Source organism: Alosa pseudoharengus, unplaced genomic scaffold (assembly GCF_046254945.1).
Source record: "Alosa pseudoharengus isolate Yale_2024_CS ecotype anadromous, Long Island Sound unplaced genomic scaffold, YU_APseudo_1.1 YU_APseudo_1.1_scf_15, whole genome shotgun sequence".
Classification (NCBI taxonomy): domain Eukaryota; kingdom Metazoa; phylum Chordata; class Actinopteri; order Clupeiformes; family Clupeidae; genus Alosa; species Alosa pseudoharengus.
In genome coordinates this window covers 8566775-8591547 of record NW_027468620.1, presented here as the reverse complement: position 1 = coordinate 8591547, position 24773 = coordinate 8566775, and the positions used below count along the sequence as shown (strand labels likewise).

At 46.0% G+C, this 24773-nt stretch overlaps 1 protein-coding gene across 1 annotated transcript in view; it reads left to right on the top strand.

Moving 5' to 3' along the window:
* Positions 1–24402, top strand: part of LOC143124125 (spectrin beta chain, non-erythrocytic 1-like) — a 79807-nt gene extending 55405 nt beyond the window's left edge. The window contains 22 exon segments of the mRNA XM_076285442.1: positions 672–809; positions 1040–1796; positions 2801–3003; positions 3364–3454; positions 4240–4386; positions 5004–5267; positions 6864–7088; positions 9455–9544; positions 9872–10150; positions 10835–10965; positions 11249–11544; positions 11890–12173; positions 12701–12945; positions 14699–14837; positions 15134–15218; positions 16536–16732; positions 17196–17323; positions 18405–18459; positions 21845–22041; positions 22285–22458; positions 22680–22722; positions 22936–24402. Of these exon segments, the coding sequence (XP_076141557.1) occupies positions 672–809; positions 1040–1796; positions 2801–3003; positions 3364–3454; positions 4240–4386; positions 5004–5267; positions 6864–7088; positions 9455–9544; positions 9872–10150; positions 10835–10965; positions 11249–11544; positions 11890–12173; positions 12701–12945; positions 14699–14837; positions 15134–15218; positions 16536–16732; positions 17196–17323; positions 18405–18459; positions 21845–22041; positions 22285–22458; positions 22680–22722; positions 22936–23139 (4372 nt within the window). The 3' untranslated portion in view covers positions 23140–24402.
* Positions 24403–24773: the final 371 nt, after the last annotated feature.

Genomic DNA, 24773 nt, shown 5'->3' with positions numbered 1-24773 from the left:
TCTGCATAATTCCCTGCCTGTAATTTATGAAAAACTCTGCAGGCTTGAAAGGTAAATGTGGAACATAAAAGGCTAGTAAGTTTGTCAGGAACAATGGGTGATGGGTGAGGTAATATCATTTGTGGGAATTTTTTGTCCTCTAATTTACTTTTGCGCACAAGGCAGGAACAGAGCCCATTATACATTTTTACAGCCAATAAATGTAAAGTATCTGTTCTGCAACAGCGAAGCTGCTTTGGTCAGCAGCGCGGTGCGGTAGCCTGTTTACTGTTGCTGTGGAGTTGTGCTCTCAGGGGATTGCTCATTCCCACAGTGATTAGACGCGGTGCAGCTCATGGACTACGTCCCAGCCTCTCCATCTGCCCTTGTTAAATTTAGTTTTCCCAGCGCTGCCCAGTGAAAACCTAAGCATTGCATGTCTGAATTGACCTCCTACTACTGGATGGTACTGGGTGACTCCATTCTGCTGTTTAACCCTTGTATTTTGTGTGTGTGTGTGTGTGTGTGTGTGTGTGTGTGTGTGTGTGTGTGTGTGTGTGTGTGTGTGTGTGTGTGTGTGTGTGTGTGTGTGTGTGTGTGTGTGTGTGTGTGTGTGTGTGTGTGTGTGTGTGTGTGTGTGTGTGTGTGTGTGTGTGTGTGTGTGTGTGTGTGTGTGTGTGTGTGTGTGTCAGGTTCGAGAGCCTGGAACCAGAGATGAACAACCAGGCCTCTCGTGTGGCGGTGGTTAACCAGATCGCCAGACAGCTCATCCACAGTGGTCACCCGAGTGAGAAGGAGATCAAGGCCCAGCAGGACAAACTCAACACCAGGTACAATCCCCTCACTCAACACACTGAAGATGGCTGAAACACGTCCATCTACTAACCTGCTGCCAATATATTACAAAGAATATACACTTGAGAGTGCGGTGGTTTTCACAGTCCCCGCTCTCTGATCAGTGGTTGAGCAACAGTAGAAGCTTGGTAGAAGTGATATGCCTAATAGTGCCACTGTCTAGCTAGGTGACAGTACCAATGAGTGTCTCGGTCGTCTCTATAAGGTGGAGCCAGTTCCGAGACCTGGTGGACCAGAAGAAGGACTCGCTCAACTCAGCGCTGGGCGTGCAGAACTACCACCTGGAGTGCAACGAGACCAAGTCGTGGATCCGCGAGAAGACCAAGGTCATCGAGTCGACGCAGGACCTGGGCAACGACCTGGCGGGCGTGATGGCGCTGCAGCGCAAGCTGACGGGCATGGAGCGGGACCTGGCCGCCATCGAGGACAAGCTGGGCGACCTGGGCAAGGAGGCCGAGCGGCTATCGGCCGAGCACCCCGACCAGGCGCCGGGCATCAAGGGCCGCCTGGGCGAGATCAACGAGGTGTGGGACGAGATGAAGGGCACGCTGCGCGCCCGCGAGGAGTCGCTCGGCGAGGCGTCCAAGCTGCAGGGCTTCCTACGCGACCTGGACGACTTCCAGGCGTGGCTGTCGCGCACGCAGACGGCCATCGCGTCCGAGGACATGCCCAACACCCTTGCCGAGGCCGAGAAGCTCCTGACGCAGCACGAGGGCATCAAGAACGAGATCCGCAACTACGAGGAGGACTACCAGAAGATGCGCGACATGGGTGAGATGGTCACGCAGGGCCAGACGGACGCCCAGTACATGTTCCTGCGGCAGCGGCTGCAGGCACTGGACACCGGCTGGAACGAGCTGCACAAGATGTGGGAGAACCGTCAGAAGCTGCTGTCCCAGTCGCACGCCTACCAGCTCTTCCTCAGGGACACCAAGCAGGCCGAGGCCTTCCTCAACAACCAGGTAAGGCTGAGACGGAGCAGGAGGAACCCAGCTAAATGTCCTTTTTGATCAAAACAAATATATTTCTCAATCTTATCTATCAACTTCTCAATTCACCAATCAACATCTAGTCTTCTGGCCCTCTGGAGCATAGTATGTGTAAGCGTGTGTATTTGAAGCTTGTCGCCAGTTAATGGAGGGCAGTGTTTTTTTTATGTAGAATTATGTAATTGGCTGCCTGGTAGCTCCAAGAACACCTCAAAAAGTGAAAACAATGTTGCATAATGTACTTAAAAGCTTTAAAGTTTCTGCAAACAATCAACTAATATCTCTTACAGGAGCACCTTGCAGCAGATTGAAATTTGCATCTTAAATATTGATTTAATGCAACTGTGAGCATTGTTAACATTTCCAGCAAAACCAAACCAACCCAAACCAAAACTCTATTCAAATGCATCACACGTGTCTGCCAGGAGAGAGGATGAATCCTCTCATTTCAGATTTCATGACCCTGAGGTCACATTAGCAGTCTGATGCTAACAAAAGCAGACAAGTCTTTACAGATCGCTGTGTGGTGAGAGGAGCCGGACGATGCTGCTTTTCCAGGTCCACTTCTAAATCTCATTGAAAGCCACAGAATTGGTGACAGCCCGTGGCCACAGTGATATGAGGAAGAGATGAGTGTTATTTTAGCAAAGGGAACACATCCTCCCTCTTTTATCCCACAGCAGACCAGGGTACAGAGTCTGACAGCTGTGGATGTTGGTGTGACTTTATGGTCCAGTGCTCTCTTGACAGACTTTCCTCCCTTGTCTCTTTCTCCCATCTATTGCTTTACTCTCCTCCCTTTCCACCTCCTCTCTCTCTCCCCCCTCATCTCCCTCTCTCCTCCTCTCTCTCTCTCTTTTTTTTTTCTTTCTTTCTCTCTCTTTCTTTCTTTCTTTCTTTCTTTTTTTCTTTCTTTCTCTCTCTCTCTCTCTCTCTCTCTCTCTCTCTCTCTCTCTCTCTCTCTATCTCATGTTCAGGAGTATGTGTTGGCCCATACGGAGATGCCCACCATATTGGAGGCGGCTGAGGGAGCCATCAAGAAGCAGGAGGACTTCATGACCACCATGGACGCCAACGAGGAGAAGATCAACGCCGTGGTGGAGACGGGACGGCGTCTGGTGAGCGATGGCAACACCAGCGCTGACCGTATCCAAGAGAAGGTGGACTCCATCGACCAGAGGTACGCTCCGGCACCCCTGCCTCAGAACTGGATGACCATGATAGACGCGTGGCTACCATGTTCGCCCTAGTAGTGCTTCTGTTAGCTGGTTGATGTGTTTTGTTTGAGCATCTGTGCTCAGCAGTGGTGACTTACCCTCCTTCTTATCCTTTTAGATAGTTAATATTTCCCATCTTCCATACTTATTAAATGCTTTATGAAATCCAAAATATATTTTATTCATTCATAAGTTTATGGACCTTTCATATGTTTATCTGATATCATTTTTGTCATATGCTGTATCCAAAAAAATTGTTATGGGTCATTCTTACTGACTGAATGTGTGTCTTGGTATAAAGCTCTTTCTGTGTGTGTTTGTAGGCACAAGAAGAACCGTGAGGCAGCCAGTGGGCTCCTGGCCAAACTGAAGGACAACACAGACCTCCAGAGGTTCCTGCAGGACTGCCAGGAGGTAAACATCCTCTCTCCTCTCCTCCTTCCTCACCACCTCTCCTCCCTCCTCACCTCCCCTCCTTCTCTCCTCTCTCCTCACCTCCTTCCTCTCCTCCTCCCTCCTCACCTCCTCTCCTCCCTCCTTCTCTCCTCTCTCCTCACCTCCTCTCCTCCTCTGCTGTCTCCTTCCCACGCACTCCCCTCCCTCCTTCTCTTCACTCTCTTTATCTCCTTCTTCCCTCCCTCCTTCTTCTCCTCACTCTCGTCCTCTCCTCTCTCCTTATATATTTTCAGTTTTTGTTCTCTCAGTGAACACATTTTTGGGTGAATGACTTAATATGTCAAGGTAATGGAGGATGAAGAGAAACACGCCATGCATTCTGTAGCCCAACGTCTGGAGGGAACGCTCCAGATCTCAGAGTTTTAATAACACTGTTGATTTAGTGCTGCAGCGCTGTAATTAAATAGCGTGTCGATGGAGCGATTGCTGCATTTATACATCATTTTCATCACTTGGTTGTTTCTGGAGAGAGCACAGATCGGTTGAAAGATTAATGCTGCTAGTGGCTGCCTACAGCAACACTCAGGATGTCTCTGAGGGCTTTTCAGTCTACAGGCACACACGCGCGCACACACACATGCACACACACATGAACACACACACACACACACACACACACACACACACACACACACACACAATCCAACCCCAGTGGACAGTGTACCAGCAATTATAGTGAGATCACAGTATATGAATAATGTGTGTGTGGCACTAATTGCCACTCTGTGTGTCTGTGTGTTCAGCTATCTCTGTGGATCAGTGAGAAGATGCTCACGGCACAGGACATGTCATACGACGAGGCACGCAACCTGCACAGCAAGTGGCTCAAGCACCAGGCCTTCATGGCTGAGCTGCAGTCCAACAAGGAGTGGCTGGACAAGATCGAGAAGGTCAGTGCTCCAGCACAGTCAAAAACGCATTGATTTGAGTTTGTGTTAAAGGTGTTTGGCAGACATTCCAAAGCCATTCCAATAGAAAATGGAAATAGAATAAAATGAAAATTAGACTATTTAAAAACAGTGAGAAATGTTTGCCGTCTTCCTGTTTATAGTATTGTCTACTTGTTTTATGTATCTCCGTGTGTGTTTACTTCACAAATACAAAAAACGTAATACTGGTAGATTTCATGGACTGTTCCTAGAACCCGTAGGTCCAGGGATCCCCTTGATCCAGCTCCTCATCTAGATGTTTATCAGGCTCCTCTTTCCACACTATGTACTTAGAAACAAAGTAAACGCTTCCATCACCCTCCTTTCCCTACAGAAGAGTGGATTGACCTTGTCTCACTGTGTGTCGTTGCAGAATTCATAACCCTAGGTCCTGGAACCCGTTGCCTAATCCTAATCCTAGCCTAGCTTGGTCCAGCTTCATGTAGATGTTTTTTCTGTAGTGATCCTCCCTCAGGAGTGCATACTGAGAAACAAACTAATAGCTTCGGTCACTGTCCTCTTTCTGCACTAGTAGTATGTATTGACCTTGTCTGTCCGCGTGTGTTGTTGCGGTGCAGGATGGCATGGCCCTGGTAGCAGAGAAGCCGGAGACAGAGCCGGTGGTCAAGGAGAAGCTGGGCACACTGAAGCGGCAGTGGAACGATCTGGAGTCCACCACGCAGACCAAGGCCCAGTGCCTGTTCGACGCCAACAAGGCCGAGCTGTTCACGCAGAGCTGCGCTGATCTGGACAAGTGGCTGGTAGGCCTGGAGGGACAGATCCAGTCCGACGACTATGGCAAGGACCTGACCAGCGTCAACATCCTGCTCAAGAAACAACAGGTACGCCCACCTGGTCGTCTCTCCCTTTCAGCTATAGGTTAGCTGTAGGCTAATTATGCAGTGAATTATGCTAAGCTAACGGTGTGTCAGACTGGACTATTGCATGCACAGAGTACAGAAGGATATGCATCCTCTTATCTAACTCTCGGGTAGATGGCAAATAAGCTAATTTTCCAAAAAGTTGACGTGTTCCTTTCAGGAATTTTAGTTTAAACTTAGACATCTTGGCTTTTTTTAGGGTCATTTGTTTTAGCTGTGCAGGGTAGCCATTTTTGACACTGTTAATGTAGTCTATGTGGTTATATACCACATAGCATGCACTACTTCACAGATCTGGCTCACGCATAAAACAACTGTAATACAATGTTAAAGTGATGCTTCATAACTCCCTCTAGTGTTCAGTCGACTGAATTACTTTCACCTGAAATGTACCTTGTATTTGTTGGGTTTAGTATTAAGCGTATTATTTCTTAAATGTCTCAAAAATATACAGCATGGAGATCCTTTAGTGTAATAAGTCATCGTTCACCAATGCAGTGTTCTCCCTGAAAAGACTCTAGGTATGAATGATTAATATGGTGTAGTAGAGTCTCGTGCCTACGTTAGCTTTCCTCCAGTGCAGCGGCAGAGCTACATCCCCACTCCATCTGCATCCTCTCACCTGCTGTGTCCTCAGAGCTCACAGCTCCATCCACAGCCAGTAGAGGAGCAGTGGAGAGAGGGAGGGAGAGAGTGACAGAGAGAGAGAGAGAGAGAGAGAGAGAGAGAGAGGGAGGGGGAGAGAGAGAAAGAGAGAAAGATAGAAAGAGTGAGAAAGAGAGGGAAAGGGTATCTGGGTTTGTTACATAACTACCGGCACACCCCCTCTGCCAGTTATGCAACAGCCCTCAGCTCTCTCTCCTCTGATGTAGGAGCCGGCACCATGCCTTCACACTCTGTGTGTGTGTGTGCGCACTCCATGTACGCATGTGCAAATATACGTGTGTGTGAGTGAGAGAGAGAGAAAGACGGAGCCAGAGAGGAGAGAGTCTCTGTGTGTGTGTGTGTGTGTGTGTGTGTGTGTGTGTATTCCATAGAGAGAGTGGGAGGGAACATGCCTGCAGTGTGTAAGTGAGACAGTGAGAGGGAGAAAGAGAGAGAAGAGCAGGGTAGCTGCCTGCAATGTGCAGATTTAACTGCATATCCGCCCATTTCCAGTTACTCTGCATGTGTGTGTGTTTATATGTGTGTATATTTGTCGACATCAGAGTGAGAGTAGATGGCAGAAGGATGGGCAGAAGTGTCAGTGGCTTACCATAGTGTGTGTGTGTCTGTCTGTCCCCATGTCAGTGAGAGAGAGACGTAGCCTATGGGCCAGATGGATTTGCGTGCACGTTGGAGGGGACCTGTGTGTGAAAGACCAACAGGAAATCAGGATGAGAGGAAGCTCTCTGTCACATGAACGAAGCAGCGAGTCCCAGAGCGCCAGATTTTTTTCGGGGGGGCGTCTTAGCCTGTCCTGTAACTAGCGTGTGCCATCGCTTTGTCCCTCACTAACTGCGTCTCGTCTTCCGTCTACCCCCTTCCCCCACACCACCTTGGCGGCTGGTGCCCCAGATGCTGGAGAGCCAGGTGGAGGTGCGCCAGAAGGAGGTGGGGGAGCTGCGCTCGCAGGCCCAGGCGCTGCGGCAGGAGGGCAAGGACTCGGACGAGGTGGACGGCCGGCGGCGCGGCGTGGAGCAGAAGTTCCAGGGCCTGCTGGACCCACTGCGCCAACGCAAGAGCAGCCTGATGGCCTCACGCGAGATCCACCAGTTCAACCGCGACGTGGAGGATGAGATTGTGAGTAACAAAAAACACTTTGTGTCTGTGTCTGTATCTATCTGCAGTGATGGGCAAGCTACTTAGAAAATATAGTGAGCTAAGCTACCAGTTACTCTATATATTAAATGAAGCTTAACTACACAAAAGCTTCCTCAAGACAAAATGTAGCAAGCTAAGTTACATACATTTCGCAAAAGAAGTTTACTACATCAGAAGCTACTACTAAAGTAATTTACAAAAAATTCTCATAAACCAATAAAATAAACCAGATTCATGCAAAGTCAGGACTATTTGAATTTCCCCTGGGGATCAATAAAGTATCTATCCATCCATCCATCCATCCATCCATCCATCCATCCATCCATCCATCCATCCATCCATCCATCCATCCATCCATCCATCCATCCATCCATCCATCCATCCATCCATCCATCCATCCATCCATCCATCCATCCATCCATCCATCCATCCATCCATCCTAGCCAACTTAACTCTTATTACTCAACTTATCATAATAGATACAGTAACGTAGTTACCTTGATTTATACATGTACGTTATAACATGTGTTCAGTTCAAAAATGATAGCTCTTAACTATATTCAAAGTACAGTAGCAAAGGCATACACAATGTAACGATGTGCGTGTGTGCATCCTCATTTTTGGGTGGATTTTCACCTGTAAAAGCTTCATCTCATGATTATCCCAGTTTCATTCCACTTGGCTGAAATGTTGGTGCTACATTTAAAAGTACAATTACCCAGTCAGTTTATTTTTACCATGTGCAATGTAAAACTAATACAAACAATTTTGACAGCCTATTTTATAGACATTGCTCAATAAAACCATGCAATAGACTACCAACATCTTTGCAAGCACAATTTCATTGCTTCATCTCTGGCATGGAAAATTTGTTTGTCTTTCAAGTTTATACAGAATATAGCCTAAATGATTCATGTATGGGCAGCCAGAAGGAAGCTCTACTGTGAGTTCCACAACTGCTCTGGAAAATGTAGCTGCTGTAAAAGCTACTGCACTACATGGTCAAAAAAACTCACACATAAGTTAGCACACCTAAATGCTAAAGTTGACTAAAAAGAGGAATGAAAAAAATCATCTTTTGAAAATGAATCTTAATGCCTTAATTTAAAAAATTAGGGAAAATCCAGCCTTTAAAGACACCAACTTTCTTTGTGAATGAATAATGTATCATAAATAAATAAATGTTCTTCCTTAAAATACAGGGGGCATACTGTAAGTAAACACACACCTATGTTAAATTCCCGATCCAGGATACTATACATCCTGATAAAGTTCCCTTGCCCTTTGGAATTAAAATAGCCCCACATTATCACATACCCTTCACCATACCTAGAGATTGGCATGGTTTTATTTCAGTTAGCCTAATAGCTGGTTTGATTTGCATTGAGAGATGATCTTAGGGAAAGTACCCCATGCCAATCTCTAGGTATAGTGAAGGGGTGTGTGTGAGGGAGTTGGGGTGTGGGCGGGGTGGGTGTGATCTGTTTCTTTTCTTGCAGGTATGTTTCTAAATGTGGCACAGCAAGATGAGGGAGAGAGAAAGAGAGTGTGTGTGTGCGTGAATGCTTGTGTGTGTGTGTGTGTGTCTGTGTGTGTGTGTCTGTGTGTGTGTGTGAAACTGAGAACCCTGGTCTCCTCTTCCTCCCGCTGTGAGGCGGATTGGTAGCTAAATGAAGCTGCAGGTGCTCTCATTCACAGAGTCGCTCCTCTTAGATCCCATTGATGCATCCATCTGCTCAGCCTGCCGCCTCAATCAAAGGGAAACGCTTCCTACATATGCACAACTATCTGGGTTAGACTGTCTCCCAGTGCCAAATTAGCCTCAGACCTCTGCTAGTAGAATACGAAAACATGCCTGGAGGGAAGGAATGCATTTTGTACTGTGCATAGTTAAAGGTGCTCTAAGCGATGCTGGGTAACGTCACTTCTGTTGACATTCAAACAAAACAGAGAGCTAGCTCGCTACTTCCTCCCCCTCCCTCCCGTGCAATTGAAACTCTCCTAAACAAGCATCTCGTCTGTGATTTGCTGGAACAGTTTGTTATGTTTTTACGGATGGTGAGGTGATGTTTGCTGTAAGTGACAGCCTAAAAAACGTGTGGCATCGCTCAGATCACCTTTAATCTGTCCAGATGTTGTGTATTGGCTGTTATGAGTCACTCTCTATCAGGTTCCACTGTCTGTATTAACTGCAATGTTATCTGTGTTGCGTTCGGCAGTTCTGTTTTTTTGTACTGTGCATAGTTAATCTTTCTAGATGTTGTGTATTGGCCTGTCATGAGTTCCTCCATATCAGGTTCTGCTGTGTGTATTAAGTGTAACATTGCCTGTGTTGCACTCTGCAGCTCTGGGTGGAGGAGAGAATGCCTCTGGCTACGTCCACTGATCATGGACACAACTTACAGACCGTCCAGCTACTCATCAAGAAGAACCAGGTAACAGCCCACCACCCACACTAATTAGAGTAATTATTTTAATATAACAAATATTATAAATATTTCAGGTTTGCATGAAGGATTGTTTTTTTTAATTGCATAGAGCCCACATGCTGTCGCTCCAGGGGATTCTAGTCTTGGGCTCTGTAAAGCATCTTGAGTTATCAGATGAATAGAAGTGAATTTAGCTGAATTGATTAGATCACTTGCTAATCACCACTTCCCTAAGTTCAGACGGGGCATTATTGTACTACAGTATATGAAGCATTTTCTTTCTCTGGAGCGACTGTCCACTCACCTGACCGTTGTTTTTATTCCCGCATTCAGACCCTCCAGAAGGAGATCCAGGGCCATCAACCGCGCTACGACGACATCTTCGAGCGCAGCAAGAGCATCGTGAAGGCGGACAGCCCCAACGGGGACGTGATCCGGCAGCGGCTCTCCGACCTGCGGGGCCTGTGGGCGCAGATCATCGAGGAGACGGGTAAGCGGCACGGCCGTCTGGAGGAGGCGCACAAAGCCCAGCAGTACTACTTTGACGCCGCCGAGGCCGAAGCCTGGATGAGCGAGCAGGAGCTCTACATGATGTCCGAGGAGAAGGCCAAGGTGAGGAGTGTGTGTGTGTGTGTGTGTGTGTGTGTGTGTGTGTGTGTGTGTAATAAATGCGTGAATGAGAGTCCAACATGCTTGGATGTAGTTTGGAATGATATGTTTAGGAAGGAAATGGTTTTGTTTATGTTTAGGAAGGAAATGGTTTTGTGTGTGTGTGTGTGTGTGTGTGTGTGTGTGACACGGTTAGGTATAGTAAAGGACTACAGGCTGACCACTGGCAGGATATCTGCAGACAGCAGGCAGGCTGGTGGGGGGGTGAGAGGAAGGCCAGGCACGTGGCGGCCTCTGTGTGTAGGGTCACTGGGTCCACACACAGCCATCATGGCAAACAGTCTCCATTTACACATCACTTCCTCACGCAACACTGCACTCAGAGTGCATGAATAACGAATAGCTTAGACATGGCAATGTGTGTATCTGGGTAATATGTTGTAATAGCTTAGACATAGCAATATGTGTATCTGGGTAATATGTTGTAATAGCTTAGATATGGCAATTTGTGTATCTGGGTAATATGTTGTAATAGCTTAGACATGGCAATGTGTGTATCTGATAGTTAGTTGGATAGTTAGTTGACTTTTAGAGTGTATGCTGCACACTATTTTGTGCTTCATGGTCATTTTTATATAATGAGACTGTGTCGCATTATATAAAAACTTATTACGCACTGGCCTGCAGGATGAGCAGAGTTCCGTGGCCATGCTGAAGAAGCACCAGATTGTGGAGCAGGCGGTGGAGGATTACGCCGAGACGGTGCACCAGCTCTCCCAGACCAGCAGGGCGCTGATGGGCGCTGGGCATCCGGAGAGGTGAGTTGGGGTCAGGTCGGGTCATGGACCGGTACGGGTACGCGCGCCAGGGAGGGGGAAAGCTGGTGTCCGGCCAGTGACCTGCGCAGAATGTAGATTTTTTTTTCCTTAATCCTCCTGGGTTAACGTCTAATCCAGAGAGAAAGAGATAAAGAAAGAGAAAGAATGAAAGAAAGATAGAACGAGAGAGAGAGAGAGGTCAGGTCATCCAGTTGTTTCAGCTCCTTAACATCTGGCTCTCGCCGCCATGTTGTTGTTTGTGCTTGTTTGTGCCCTCCTGCAGTGAGCGGATCAGCATGCGGCAGTCGCAGGTGGATAAGCTCTACGCCGGCCTCAAGGACCTGTCGGAGGAGCGGCGGGGCAAGCTGGACGAGAGGTCGCGGCTCTTCCAGCTCAACCGCGAGGTGGACGACTTGGAGCAGTGGATCGCCGAGCGCGAGGTGGTGGCCGGCTCGCACGAGCTGGGCCAGGACTACGAACACGTCACAGTACGCAAAGGGTTTTTATTTCTCTAAGAAACAAACGAAACACTGCATCAGATAAAACACTTCACTGCTGTGTTAAAGCTGTTAGCAGTTTGTTACAGTAAAACGTATACCATTAGAGGTCTATTAGAGCCATTCAGTGCTGACAGTAGTCTGTCAAAATAAATGTGTTACTTTTTGGTCTTTTGTACGCCGTATTTAAAAAAATAAAAATAAAATTATTTAGCAACCAGATTTTTGTCATACAGACGTCTTGTACTAAAACTTTAGCTGTTATTCTGTTTTGTGTGTGTGTGTGTGTGTGTGCATTTGTTTGTGTCTGTGTGTGTGTGTGTGTGTCTGTGTGCGTGTGTGTGTGTGTGTGTGTGTGTGTGTGTGTGTGTGCATTTGTTTGTGTCTGTGTGTGTGTGTGTGTGTCTGTGTGCGTGTGTGTGTGTAGTAGTGGTAGTTTTATATTGAGACGCGGCCACCATTGCCGAGTGGAAGGACGGCCTGAACGAGGCCTGGGCCGACCTCCTGGAGCTGATCGACACGCGCACGCAGATCCTTGCTGCCTCCTACGAGCTGCACAAGTTCTACCACGATGCCAAGGAGGTGCTGGGACGCATCCTGGACAAACACAAGAAGCTTCCGGAAGAGCTCGGCCGCGACCAGAACACGGTTGAAACACTGCAGAGGATGCACACGACCTTCGAGCACGACATTCAGGCCCTAGGGACACAGGTACGCCACAAGACGGACAACTGGACACCTCCACCCCACCACATGCATGCAGGCTATGGAGTGTATGTAGTGTAGTTCAAAAGGACAAAGTGAATCTGTACATCCCTGAAACAAGACAGGGTGAATCCAAAATCGAAAAACGAAAACAGTCACCAAATGTTCTTCCCTCATGACTCTTTTTATCATCAATAAAAACTCTCTTGAAGGAGGTAAACTTGTATGCAGACTGCTTCAGTTCTATATATAATATACTGTAGCTTATCAAGGATTGTTTCCTATTCTACAAAATTACTTTATGACATTAGTGTTATACCAATACAATACAACAACAGTGTTAGAATTTACAGTTGAGAATTCAGTAATGCTCAACAATTTTAAAGGTAAGACAGTAAGCTAACTTAAGCAACTTATAAGCCATCCTAGGAATTATACTAAGCTTTTGACTAAGAACAAGTGTAATATCTAGAACCCACTGGGAAATCCACTTTGAGGATGTTATATAAAAACATATTTGTTCCTCTCTGCAGGTGAAGCAGCTTCAGGAGGACGCGGTGCGGCTGCAGTCGGCATACGCGGGTGACAAGGCGGAGGACATCGCCCGGCGCGAGGGCGAGGTGCTGGAGGCCTGGCGCAGCCTGCTGGAGGCCAGCGAGGGCCGGCGCGTGCGTCTGCTGGACACCAGCGACAAGTTCCGCTTCTTCAGCATGGTGCGCGACCTCATGCTCTGGATGGAGGATGTCATCCGCCTCATCGACGCCCAGGAGAAGCCCAGGTGTGTGTGTGTGCACGCGCGCAGCTTCATGCTCTGCGGCAGGAGAAGCCCAGGGGTGTGTGTGTGTGTGTGTGTGTGTGTGTGTGTGTGTGTGTGTGTGTGTGTGTGTGTGTGTGTGTGTGTGTGTGTGTGTGTGTGTGTGTGTGTGTGTGTGTGTGTGTGTGTGTGTGTGTGTGTGTGTGTGTGTGTGTGTGTGTGTGTGTGTGTGTGTGTGTGTGTGTGTGTGTGTGTGTGTGTGTGTGTGTGTGTGTGTGTGTGTGTGTGCGCGTGTGTGTGCGCGCGTTATATTTGTGCACATAGCTTCACACTCTACCACAGGAAAAAAACAAAGCTCAGAGTAAAGCTGCGTTTGTGGGTCTGTGTGTTTCAGTGCTTGCATGTAAGCCCACAGCTCCCTGCGATGTCCTAAAAGAAGCCCACACACACTTTACACTTTCAAGCAGTGATATAGCAGACATCTTTATCAAAAGCGTCTGTATCCAAAGAGAAGCCATATGCATATTTATTATTTCTGCTCTCCCTGGAAATGAGACCCTCCCACTTTACCTGACATCACCATGATGACCTACTAGAGGAGTTCAAAGAGCCTAGAAGTGAAGTGATGGCCCAAACCTATGGCTAACCAGTTGGATCTCTCGCTGCGTTCAGCTGGCTGTGTGGTGTCCTGTTTGCATAAACTTAGTTCGAACGGATAGCGCCGCGCTGCCTAATTGGGTCGCTACCTCAGTCCAGCTGGATGGGTGGTGTCCTTTTTTGCTTAAGCTTTTGAATTGTTTGGCCTCCCATACAAGCGTAAAGACTGCTCCTGTGATGTAAGGCTAGGCTAGAGAGTACCTCCTGTGGGGCTTGCCACTTGTCTCTCTCTCTCTCTCTGTCTGTAATTGTCCTCTCCTGTACGCCACAGAGGCGTAGTCACTACCACTCCTTCCCAATGAGCTAATCTCAACTGTAACTGTGATAATCACCCGGGGCAACACGACCTGACCTTCAAACTCTCATCAGAGTGTCAGCTTCGCCATGGAGACGCCGGGGAGCCGGGGAGGGAGGGAGACAGAACTCTAGAGAGACACAGGGAGAAAATTACAGCCTGGAGACAGGAGAATGGAGATAACAGCCAGAACTGAACATTGTGTGTGTGTGTGTGTGTGTGTGTGTGTGCGTGTGTGTGTGTGTGCGTGTGTGCGTGTGTGTGTGTGTGCGTGTGTGTGTGTGTGTTTGACATGACAGAAAGAGAGAGAGTGTGTGTGTGTGAGAGAGAGAGATGGAGAGAGATTTTGAAGGAGAGTGAAGGCGTAATTGCACTTCTTCATGTCTCTCTTTCGGTGTGACATGACCCTCTTGAACTGGGGACAGGTGGGCCTGCAAGTGCCATGTCTAGAGAAACGATAATGAGTCCTCCACAGACAGGCACAATAAAGAGACCTGACAGGGAAGGAACACACACACACACACACACACACACACACACACACACACACACACACACACACACACACACACACACACACACACACACACACACACAGACACAGACACACACACACACACACACAGACACACAAAGGAATGATCACAGCTGAGGGACACATGGACATCCCAGTGGTGCTCCCAAATTAGTGTTCATATCAACTGGTGTCCTCAGGGATGTCTAAACTAATTTGTTGCCTCTCTCAAATGTGTCACTCGAGCAGATCTGGAAGTGATGTAATACCTTCTCAACCACATGTCGACGTCCTATCTTGTACGTTCTCAGGGATGTGTCATCCGTGGAGCTTCTGATGAACAACCACCAGGGCATCAAAGCTGAGATCGACGCCCGTAATGACAGCTTCACTACCTGCATTGAGATGGGCAAAGCCCTGCTTGCTCGCAAACACTACTCATCAGAGGAGGTCGGTGGGAATGGAGGTTATTTAGTGTGTCCTCGAAGTGAACAAGTGGCCTAAAAAATAATGAAATGTTTACCTGATCCATTTCTCTTTGAAATATGTATGTATGAGATTTTTTTGCCATGTCAAAGTGTAAGATGTTTTTAGATATAGATATAAAGCAATTATTGTCCATCCATCTTTTCAGGTGTTCTTAACAGTTAATTTCATGAAGTTATTATTATTTTTACACTGGCAATGCCCTTGAAGATCTGACACGTATCTGAAGCTAGTTCCTTGTTCCTTTGCCTTCTGCCCAGATCAAAGAAAAGTTGCTACAACTGACGGACAAGAGGAAAGAGATGATTGACAAGTGGGAAGATAGATGGGAGTGGCTGAGACTGGGTAATTATGGGCTGGATGCTACTGCTGCCTATACTCACTTATAGGTCTTATGTTTGACAGTTTTATTACAATCACCATTAGGTGATGCAGAACATTAGCTAGTCCTCCTAAGGTTCACACATGATATGCAATGGCCCAATCCCAAATGCCGGACTGACAGACTCACAGACTTTGCTGCACGTTCTTGCGAAATTCGTAAGGGCTTAGGGCTGTCCCAATGTCGCATTTCAAAGGGCTTGAGGGTTTGAGTATACACTTACTGAGCCCTTTCCGTGAGTCTGCATCAGTGCAGACTTCACCAAAGGGAATTACCCACAGTTCAAAGCGCTGTGATGTCTACCGCAGAGACCATAGGGAAATCCGAAAATTACAAAGGTAAACAACAGCACGACACACAACCAGCTTGTAAAACAAGAGTTTGAAAAAATGTGGAATCAGGCAGTTGTCTCCTGTGCCTTGGCCATGTGAAAAGTAACAAACTTAAAATGAAAATTCCCAAACCGGCAAGTATCAGCAACATCTTTGTTATGAAACGTCACCAAGGTAACATGTGATCTCGTGAAGTGCTGTCTCAATCCCATTTATACCTATCTGAGCCCATGTGGCCTCACACACTCACTCACTTAGCACCTGAGATCAATTACGTCTGTGAGTCTTTAGTCTTTAGATTGGCCCTATATATATTACAGTATACAGGTCATCAGTTCATCATAATACCCATCGTGTGTGTGGAGAGTGAGATCTATGAATCCCATGACAAGCCACATAATGGTGTATGTGTGTGTGTGTGTGAGTGTGACTGTGAGGTGTCATGGTCATCTAGGTTTCCTGTGAGTATGTTTGTCTGTGTGTGTATATGTTGAGGAGGATGTGCATTCTATGTGCACATACATTTATGTTTGTAAGTCACATGTTTGTGGTCTGATTGTTGATGTCTAGCGTTGATTAATCAAGTTCCCACTCTGGATATGTACTTCATATTTTTTGTATGCTTGTGTGTGTGTGTGTGGGGGGGGGGGGGGGGTGTAGATGAACACATAGTTGGGGTAGTTTTCAGAATGCTGGACTGCATTCCTTTATCTTGCTGCCAGCCTGAGTCAGTGTCTGATGCTAACTGAGTGTCTTTCTGTTTTTGTTTGTGTGTGTGTGTGTGTGTGTGTGTGTGTGTGTGTGTGTGTGTGTGTGTGTGTGTGTGTGTGTGTGTGTGTGTGTGTGTGTGTGTGTGTGTGTGTGTGTGTGTGTGTGTGTGTGTGTGTGTGTGTGTGTGTGTGTGTGTGTGTGTGTTGTGCTCCGTCCTCTGCTCCTGTCCTCCCCCAGTGCTGGAGGTGCATCAGTTCTCTCGTGACGCGGGAGTGGCGGAGGCCTGGCTGTACGGTCAGGAGCCGTACCTGTCCAGCCGCGAGATGGGCCAAAGCGTGGACGAGGTCGAGAAGCTCATCAAGCGCCACGAGGCCTTCGAGAAGTCCGCCGCCACCTGGGAGGAGCGCTTCGCCGCCCTCGAGAGATTGACCACGGTGAGTGAGCATGCATCGCCACTAGAGGGAGCTCCGGTCTCCTTTCAAAGCACACTGCATAGAACAGGAGTGCAACTGTCTAAAAATGGAAAGAGAACCAGCCGTACTAAGCTGAGAGAGTTCAGAAAAGTCGCTTTTGAAATCTGTGTGAAGACTCAGAGGAGTCAGCCAAATTAGGGTTGCTTTTTATATTTCTAAGTGCAAAACGTCTCTTTAATGAGTAATTGCATGTACAAGTGCAATCTACACATTGGCATGGTAACATTTGGCCACCTGGGAGAACTAAATCAGAATTAAAATTCGGTATTAAATAAAAAAATGGTTGTGGGTACAGTCATAATTTATTTTCATCTGGTCATCACTTTCTCTCCCTGTGTGTTTCTGTTTGTGTGTGTGCGCGTGTGTGTCTGTGCGTGCGTGCGTGCATGCGTGTGTGTGTGTGTGTGTGTGTGTTGAACATCAGATGGAGTTATTGGAAGTGAGAAGACAGCAAGAGGAAGAAGAGAGGAAAAGGCAGCCTCCACCTGTAGAGGTCCAGCCAGTAGAGGCAGAAGCAGCAGCAGCAGCAGCAGCAGCATCCCCCCAGCAGAAGTAAGCTTACACTCACAATACACACACATGCGCACGCACACGCACACATACACACATACACGCATATGGGTCAATGACGTGACATTGTGCATCGTCAGGTGGTGCAACCAGGTAAAATACTAATTTAAACAAGACATAGTAGATTAAACTGAACAAATTGTTAAAAAATGCATTGTACCTAATTATTCTATCAAACAATATAGTTTTTTAATTTGTAAAGTAGCCTATTTATTCACATTTTAATAAAGTATTAAAATGTGAATAAATAAACTACACAATAAAGTATTCATAAGTTACCAAGGTCAACTAGAAAAATAATATGCTAAGCACTGTAGACACTCCACTCTCATGTACTGTATACTTACTGTACCAGAAAAAAAAAAAAGAAAGAAGTGTGTTTTTTTTTTGTTTAAACTTTTGGTTGTGCCATCTGACATTTTTGGGGTGGTGAAATTGCAAATACAGTCTAAAAATGTATTAAAAACCCTTGTTAATGTTGCACAGCCATTAAGACTTGTTTAAGGGCAATTCCGCGCAAAACTGTCACATCCATAACGCCAACACAATGCCACGGTATTTAGTTGGAGTTATGGACGTGACAGTTTTGCATGGAATTGCCCTTAAACACAGTCTTCTAACTTAAAAAAAAATGACACACGTACACACACACACACACACACACACACACACACACAAGAGAACTACCAGTTGTCAGGATCAACATTTTTCTATATAAAATCATTAAAAGTTTGAAAAGTAAAAAAATACAAAGGGCTGGAGGACCTCATGGACAGGCAAACAATATATTGTTAGTGTCTAAAATTCTTTGTTATGGGGGCGCTGTGGCGCAGCAGGCTACAGCGCCCGTACCATGTACGGGTCTGAGTGCCCACGGGGACCCAGGTTCGAATCCGACTTGCTCTCCCACTTACTTCCTGTCTCACTCTCCACTGTCCTGTCAAATAAAGGCAAAAAGCCCAAAAAATATACTTAAAAAACAAACAAAAAAAATCTTTGTTATGAATGGTAGTATTGCTCCCCCTGACTCTGTGTGTGTGTGTGTGTGTGTGTTTCTCCACAGGGAGGGTGAGCCGGCATCTCAGAACGGGCTGCTGACGGAGCAGGACTCTCCCCGGGTTAGTTACCGTTCCCAAGCCTACCAAAGCTACAGCCGACGAAGCGCCGGCGAGCGCAGCGGCCGAGCTGGACCATGACCCCTGACCCCTGACCGTAGCCCCAAATACCCTCCAAACCCTACCACCACGTCCGTAAAGCCTCTCTGTCCCTCTGAGATCAGAGAGTTGTGATTGAGTTGGGTTTGCAGTCTCAGATCCTCCCTCTCACCTTTAGCCCCCATGCCCTTCCGTGTGTCTTATCCAAGCCCTGTCGCCTATTGGTCTTGTTTTATGTTGACTTACTTTTACATGTGGAACATTAGCTTTATTTGAAACTTGAAATTATTTTACTAGGGTTTTAGGTTTAAAATAATAATGTGTCACAATAGTGTGAATTCCCTTCAATCTCTAATGGTGCAGAGAAATCTACTTCCTTCTACACACTCTAATTGAGGGTTTCAGTCCTATTCTACCAATTTGTGCCTTATATGTATGAACAGGGCACTCACCATTGACTAAACACTGATTTGTAGTTGATTTGTATCTGCAAATCGATTTGTTTCTGGTTGAAAATAATAGTACAGATGGTAGTGAGGGAGTGCATCGGAAATAGAACCAGGACTGTAGGTATAGGAAAGGAATGGTAGTTTCTTCAGCCTTCTTCATCTGCTATGGGAGAATGAGAATCAGCTTGCCAGCAGTGTGTGTGTGTGTGTGTGTGTGTGTGTGTGTTTTAATGTGTTGTATATGTATGTCTACTGTATGGATTTCCATCTTAATTCAAGTTATTCTTTGTACTATGTTCTTTTGCTATAAAGCCTTCTCTTTACTCCTTGGTTTTCTCTGTTGCTTCTCCATGTGATCTCACATACTGTATGTCTCTTATTCCTCTCTCTGAACCTGTTTCCCTGGCTTTTTCTGAAGAAGTCCATTTCATTCCAAGAGACTAGTGGTGTCCTTAGATTGGGAAGGATTTAGTTAGTATATAACATTCCTTTAAACACCCGATCCTTCAATCCATGTTGGTTGTCTGTGTCCTTCTAGACTGTTTATTTGTTGCTGTCCAGTATTTCGCATAATAGATTTGTTTTTTTGTTACCCAACAGCGTTATTGCATTTTACCCTCAGTACGTTTTACTGTCCTTATGACTGCATCTGTGTGTGTGTGTGTGTGTGTGTGTGTGTGTGTGTGTGTGTATGACAGAGAGAGTGTGTCTGTGTATGCATGGCCATTAGGGATGCACATTGTTAATGCTAATCGAGTCCTTGTCTGTCTCTAGTGTACTAGTGTACTCCATGTCTTGTTGTCTCCCATACAGTATCTGATACATTGTCCTTCCCATTCCTCCTATGTTGCTTGTTTGGCCGTCATTGAAATCCTATTAGTATCACCACCACCACTACCATCCTCATTCCCACTAACCCCCTGCCCAATAAACGTATGTCAGATCAATCACCCTCCATGTTTGTCTTCATATCATTGTCTTTGTGTTGCCTGTGGGTGTAGCTTTGTGTTTGTTTGTTTGTTTTTAACATCATCATTGTTGTGTTTTTGTTTACAGAATATACCATTTTGCATGTCACCATGTGCATGCTGTCCGTATTTGAGTTTAGCCCTTTTTTTGTTAGTGCTGTAGCTACAGTATGATCCATGTTTCAGTCCTCTTGCATTTTAATCATGGGTTAATGTTCTGCTTCCTTATGACACATGTCTAGGAGCATTTAGGGCATGCATGTAGAAACACTGTAAATGTTGAAATCGTTAAGCGTGCGTGTGTATGTTTGTGTGTGTGTGTATCTGTGTGGGACTGCACATGGGTGTGTAAGTGCGCATCTGTGTTTGTGTGTGTGTATCTGCGTGCGTGTGCGTGAGTGTGTCTGTACAGTAGGAGTGCACATGGGTGTGTAAGCGCACATCTGTGTTTGTGTGTGTGTATCTGCGTGCGTGCGTGTGTGTGAGTGTCTGTGTGAGTGCACATTGGGGTGTGTGTGCGAGTATGTAAGTAGAGTCACCTCAGCATAGGCTAAAATAATATTTTATGATGAGTACAAATTTATTTATAGTCAGGACAAATGAAGTAGCTGTCAGGACATGGTTCAGTTATCTGACCAGTTCTAGGTAAAAGCCCCCAGGATTGGTCCAGCTTCTTACAGCCTCTCAATAAGAGCATCCAGGATTGGTCCAGTCCAGAAGACCTCAGTAATGGGGTAATAAACTGCCAGACTGCAGTGGGTGTGTGGTGTTGACCTTTAACAGGCAAATCAAGTCCTCACAATGACCTCAAGCAATTTCAGAAATTGTTTGCTGATTTGTACTCATTTTTATATCTATTTATCTGTTTGTGTGTTGTGTTTTGTGTGTGTTTTTCTGCTTTCCTCTCGTGAACAGTCTTTTCTGTTTTGTTCTGTGTGGAAGCTGTCGTGTGCAATCTAACGGCCCTAACTTGTGATTCTGCATGTCAAGTGTGCTGCTTCCTTCCTCCGCACCGTTCCGCTCTGCTCCGCTCCGCTCTTCACAGCTCATCCAATCAGCCTCTCTAATTCAAAGCAGGATCGGCTCTGTAATCTCTTAATGTTAATGGGTCTGGAGCCCGCCTCCCTCTCCCCCGACCAGACTCGGCTGTAGATGACCTCTCTGTAGAGACAGGGCCAGGGATTTAGTGTCCAGTGACTCAGGTTGTCTGCTGACCAGAGTCGTGGATAGGTCTGTGGTGATGAGTCAGAGCCAGAAGGCCTCTCTTTTTCCTTAAGACAGGAAGAGACGCAGACAGAGAGACAGAAGGGAAGTGTGAGTCATCAGATAGGGTTATATCTTTGATGTGTCACAGAGATGGCTCGGAATAATGTGTGTGTGTGTGTTTCCTGCAATTTGTTACGTAGTTAATCTGAATGACAGGGCATAACAATAGCCATTGGTAATGAATGAGAGCCTATAGAGAGAGGGGAGAGGTCGAGAGAAACTCAGGTAATATGCTGACTTACAGCATTACAGAGAGTGAGTCAGACAAACATGACTTTGCAGATGAGTGAGGTGACTTTCTACAGACCAGAGACATTCTCTTGATGTGAAGCTGGGTTGTAATTGTTAAATTGAGACAGATGTAACAGTTGGAGGCTTGTGTACTAGCATCTCGTTTTTCAGTAGAAACCGTAGCATTTCTAACTTTTATAAGTGCTGGTGATATTTATGATGCAGTACCCTTCATCTTAAGCTAGAAAGTAGGTGTTCCCATTTACATCTTGTACGGTGGACATTTATCCCCGAGTTTTAAAAGTTCTGGATGTTTCTACACAGCCTCTGATCCTCTTGTGCATGAAACTGGCCACGTGTGCTTTGCTTGCATGTTGCGTTTGATCCCTCCTCTAAGATCTTCTGCCTCTAAAGCTGTCTCTGCTTCTGACGCAGGAGGCTGCGGGAGGAAGTGATGTCGTTAATGGAGTGGTGGAGCCCAGTCCGGGCCCGTCCCCCACGGCAAGCCGGAAGGCCAAACCCAGCCAGGCGGCCACTCTGCCGGCCAAGACCCAGGAGACGGCCACCCAGATGGAGGGCTTCCTGCACCGCAAGCATGAGTGGGAGGGCCACAACAAGAAAGCCTCAAACAGGTACACACACACACACACACACACACACACAGAGGCAGGGGTACACCCCACACATACTGTAGACTCACACATGCACAATAGTTAATGCACAATAGTTCATAACATAGACATGGACATGAAAATACATGTAACAGCTTACAGACTCTACACAAATACACCTCTACTTGTATTCAATTGCTGTTGGGAACCGTTCTGGCCTGCTGCTGTGTGTTACGTGCTCACATGTTGATTTGTGTGTTTAAGGTCCTGGCACAACATGTACTGTGTGATCAACAATCAGGAGATGGGCTTCTATAAGGACAGCAGGAGCGCCAGCCAGGGCATCCCTTACCACAGCGAGATGCCCATCCGCCTGAGGGATGCTACGTGCGAGGTGGCTGTGGACTACAAGAAAAAGAAACACGTCTTCAAACTCAAGTAGGGGACACACACAGCTACTTTAAAAAGGGCACTAAATAATTTTTGCTCTGAGGGAAAAAATCCTTATGACGTTCAAAATCACTATCAACAAAATATCTCAAATTAAAGAAATTATAATTGTGAAGTATTAGTGGTGTTAGCATGTATTTGTTTTAGTATCCTTCATGTTTGTAATTCACTAACCCTTACATGTGTCTCCTTGTCTTGTGCTTTTACAGAATTTGTGATGGGAACGAGTATCTCTTCCAAGCCAAAGATGATGTAAGTCCATGTTTAATCTAAAAGTCACTAATGTGTTTCTGTGATGTTTTTGTACTTTTCTGGTGCTTTGCGTGGCATCATTTTTACTGTGTGAGCCCCCTGTAATAGGTACAGCTATATGGTCGTGTCTAACCTCCATGTTTGACAACATTTGTGTGGAATGTATGGTTTTTCATGTTTGACCATCCATGTTTGACCATCCCCTTCCCTCAGGAGGAGATGAATTCCTGGATCCAGGCGATCTCTACCGCCACACCCTCGGACCGCTCCGAGGTAGCCCCCAGCAGCCACAGCACCCCTGCGTCCAGCCGCGCTCACACGCTGCCCGCCACCGTCAACCCCGTCGCAGAGTCCAGCCCCGGCAAGCGCGAGAAGGACAAGGAGAAGCGCTTCAGTCTCTTCAGCAAGAAGAAGTAAAAACGATTGAGAAGCTTCCTGACGACGATGGCAGCCATTTTGTTCTCCTCTTCCTCCTCCTCCTCCTCCTCCTCCTCATCCTCGTTTTCTGAAATGAGAGACGAAGAAGAAACAAACATACAAACAAAAACAGATAAATTGATATTGCGAGACTCCAGCATGCAAGCTCAGAGCCAAAACTCCACACTCGGTGCCTAATGACCCTCGGGCGGGGTCGGAGGTCAACTTTGGCGTTCTTTTGTAATAAGGAAAAAAAGAGAGAATATGGGGGGGGGGTTATACGAGGGTGTGCGATGCTTTGGGCAGCTTCCATCGCGAAATCATTCCGAGAAAGTCCCATGAGAGACATGTTATGTTGTTAGGGTTACTTTGTCCTTGTTTTTTTCCCTACTTTTCATCATGTCTTGCTTTTGACTTTGTTTTTGTTCTTACCCTTTTTCTTGCTCTTTTTCTCTTTCTATTTTGTAATTGTATGCAATTTATAGGGTCTACCCTCAGTTTTGTGAGGCTTCTGTTTTTTTCTGCTGGTGAGAAGCAAGGCGTTGGTGCTTTGGAATCAAGCCACATGATGTTGAATCGCTTACTTTCTGTTAAATTTAATTAACTAATCAATACTCCAGCCATAAGCTTCAAGAATCTATGTCTACAGAACATAATAAACTTAGTATAAAACACATACATTTGAATGCAAAGCCACAATAATACCTAATATTAATAACATATGCTGGGAATCTTAAGAGTTAAAAGATAACCAGCCAGGTTGGATATTGATTAATGACTAGTTATACAAAACAACATGTTCTAAGCTCCATTGTTTTTTTTTTCATTTTGTTGTTGAGTTGCATTATAATGTATGGATAAAATGTATTTAGAGAAGAAGTATGAACATAGATGTATTATAAACCCATTAAAGGTGTTGTTGTTCAGTGGATACATTTGAAAGTCCGGCCTTTACCTGACAAGTTAAACGTGACTGAAACCTGGCTGCTTGCTTGTTGACTATAGCACTGCGTGTTTTCATTTTGCTATTTCTGGCTATTTGATAAATAGTGCGCATTTCTGTCACTGTAACTATTGTAATGAAAGATTTCCATCATCTTGCACAACAATCAACAATGCCATGAAGCCAGGTGCCCCCTCTGGGGGGCCTCAGTAGAACATCATGACACATCCACCTGGCCCCTAAAATGGAGGAGATCTGCACCTGTAGCCTTTTACCCTCTGTTAAATATGTGCAAAGTCATTAAAATGCTTTTAAAATGATCGAGTTTGTGTCTAACTGTTACTGATACTATGTTTTTTTTTTCGTTGTTGTTGTGGTTTGACAGATCTACTTTTTTCCCTACTGTGGGCATGCTAGGTGAGCTGTCAGAGTTAGGACACGCATGACAAGCCTATCGTCAATGCCCCTTCAGGTTATTATTTACGGTCACGTTTGTTTCAAGGTTAAATACCTGGAAGAAAACTGTTTGATGATTTTGATTGTGGATGAAAACGGTACCCGTCACTGCCAATGCAACACCATTGCCTAATTGTCAAACCTGAGAAGAACACAATTTTCCTTAAATGCCAGAAATGCCACCAATATTTTAACCTTCACTGATATGGTAATATATTCAATCAGTTAACTAGCT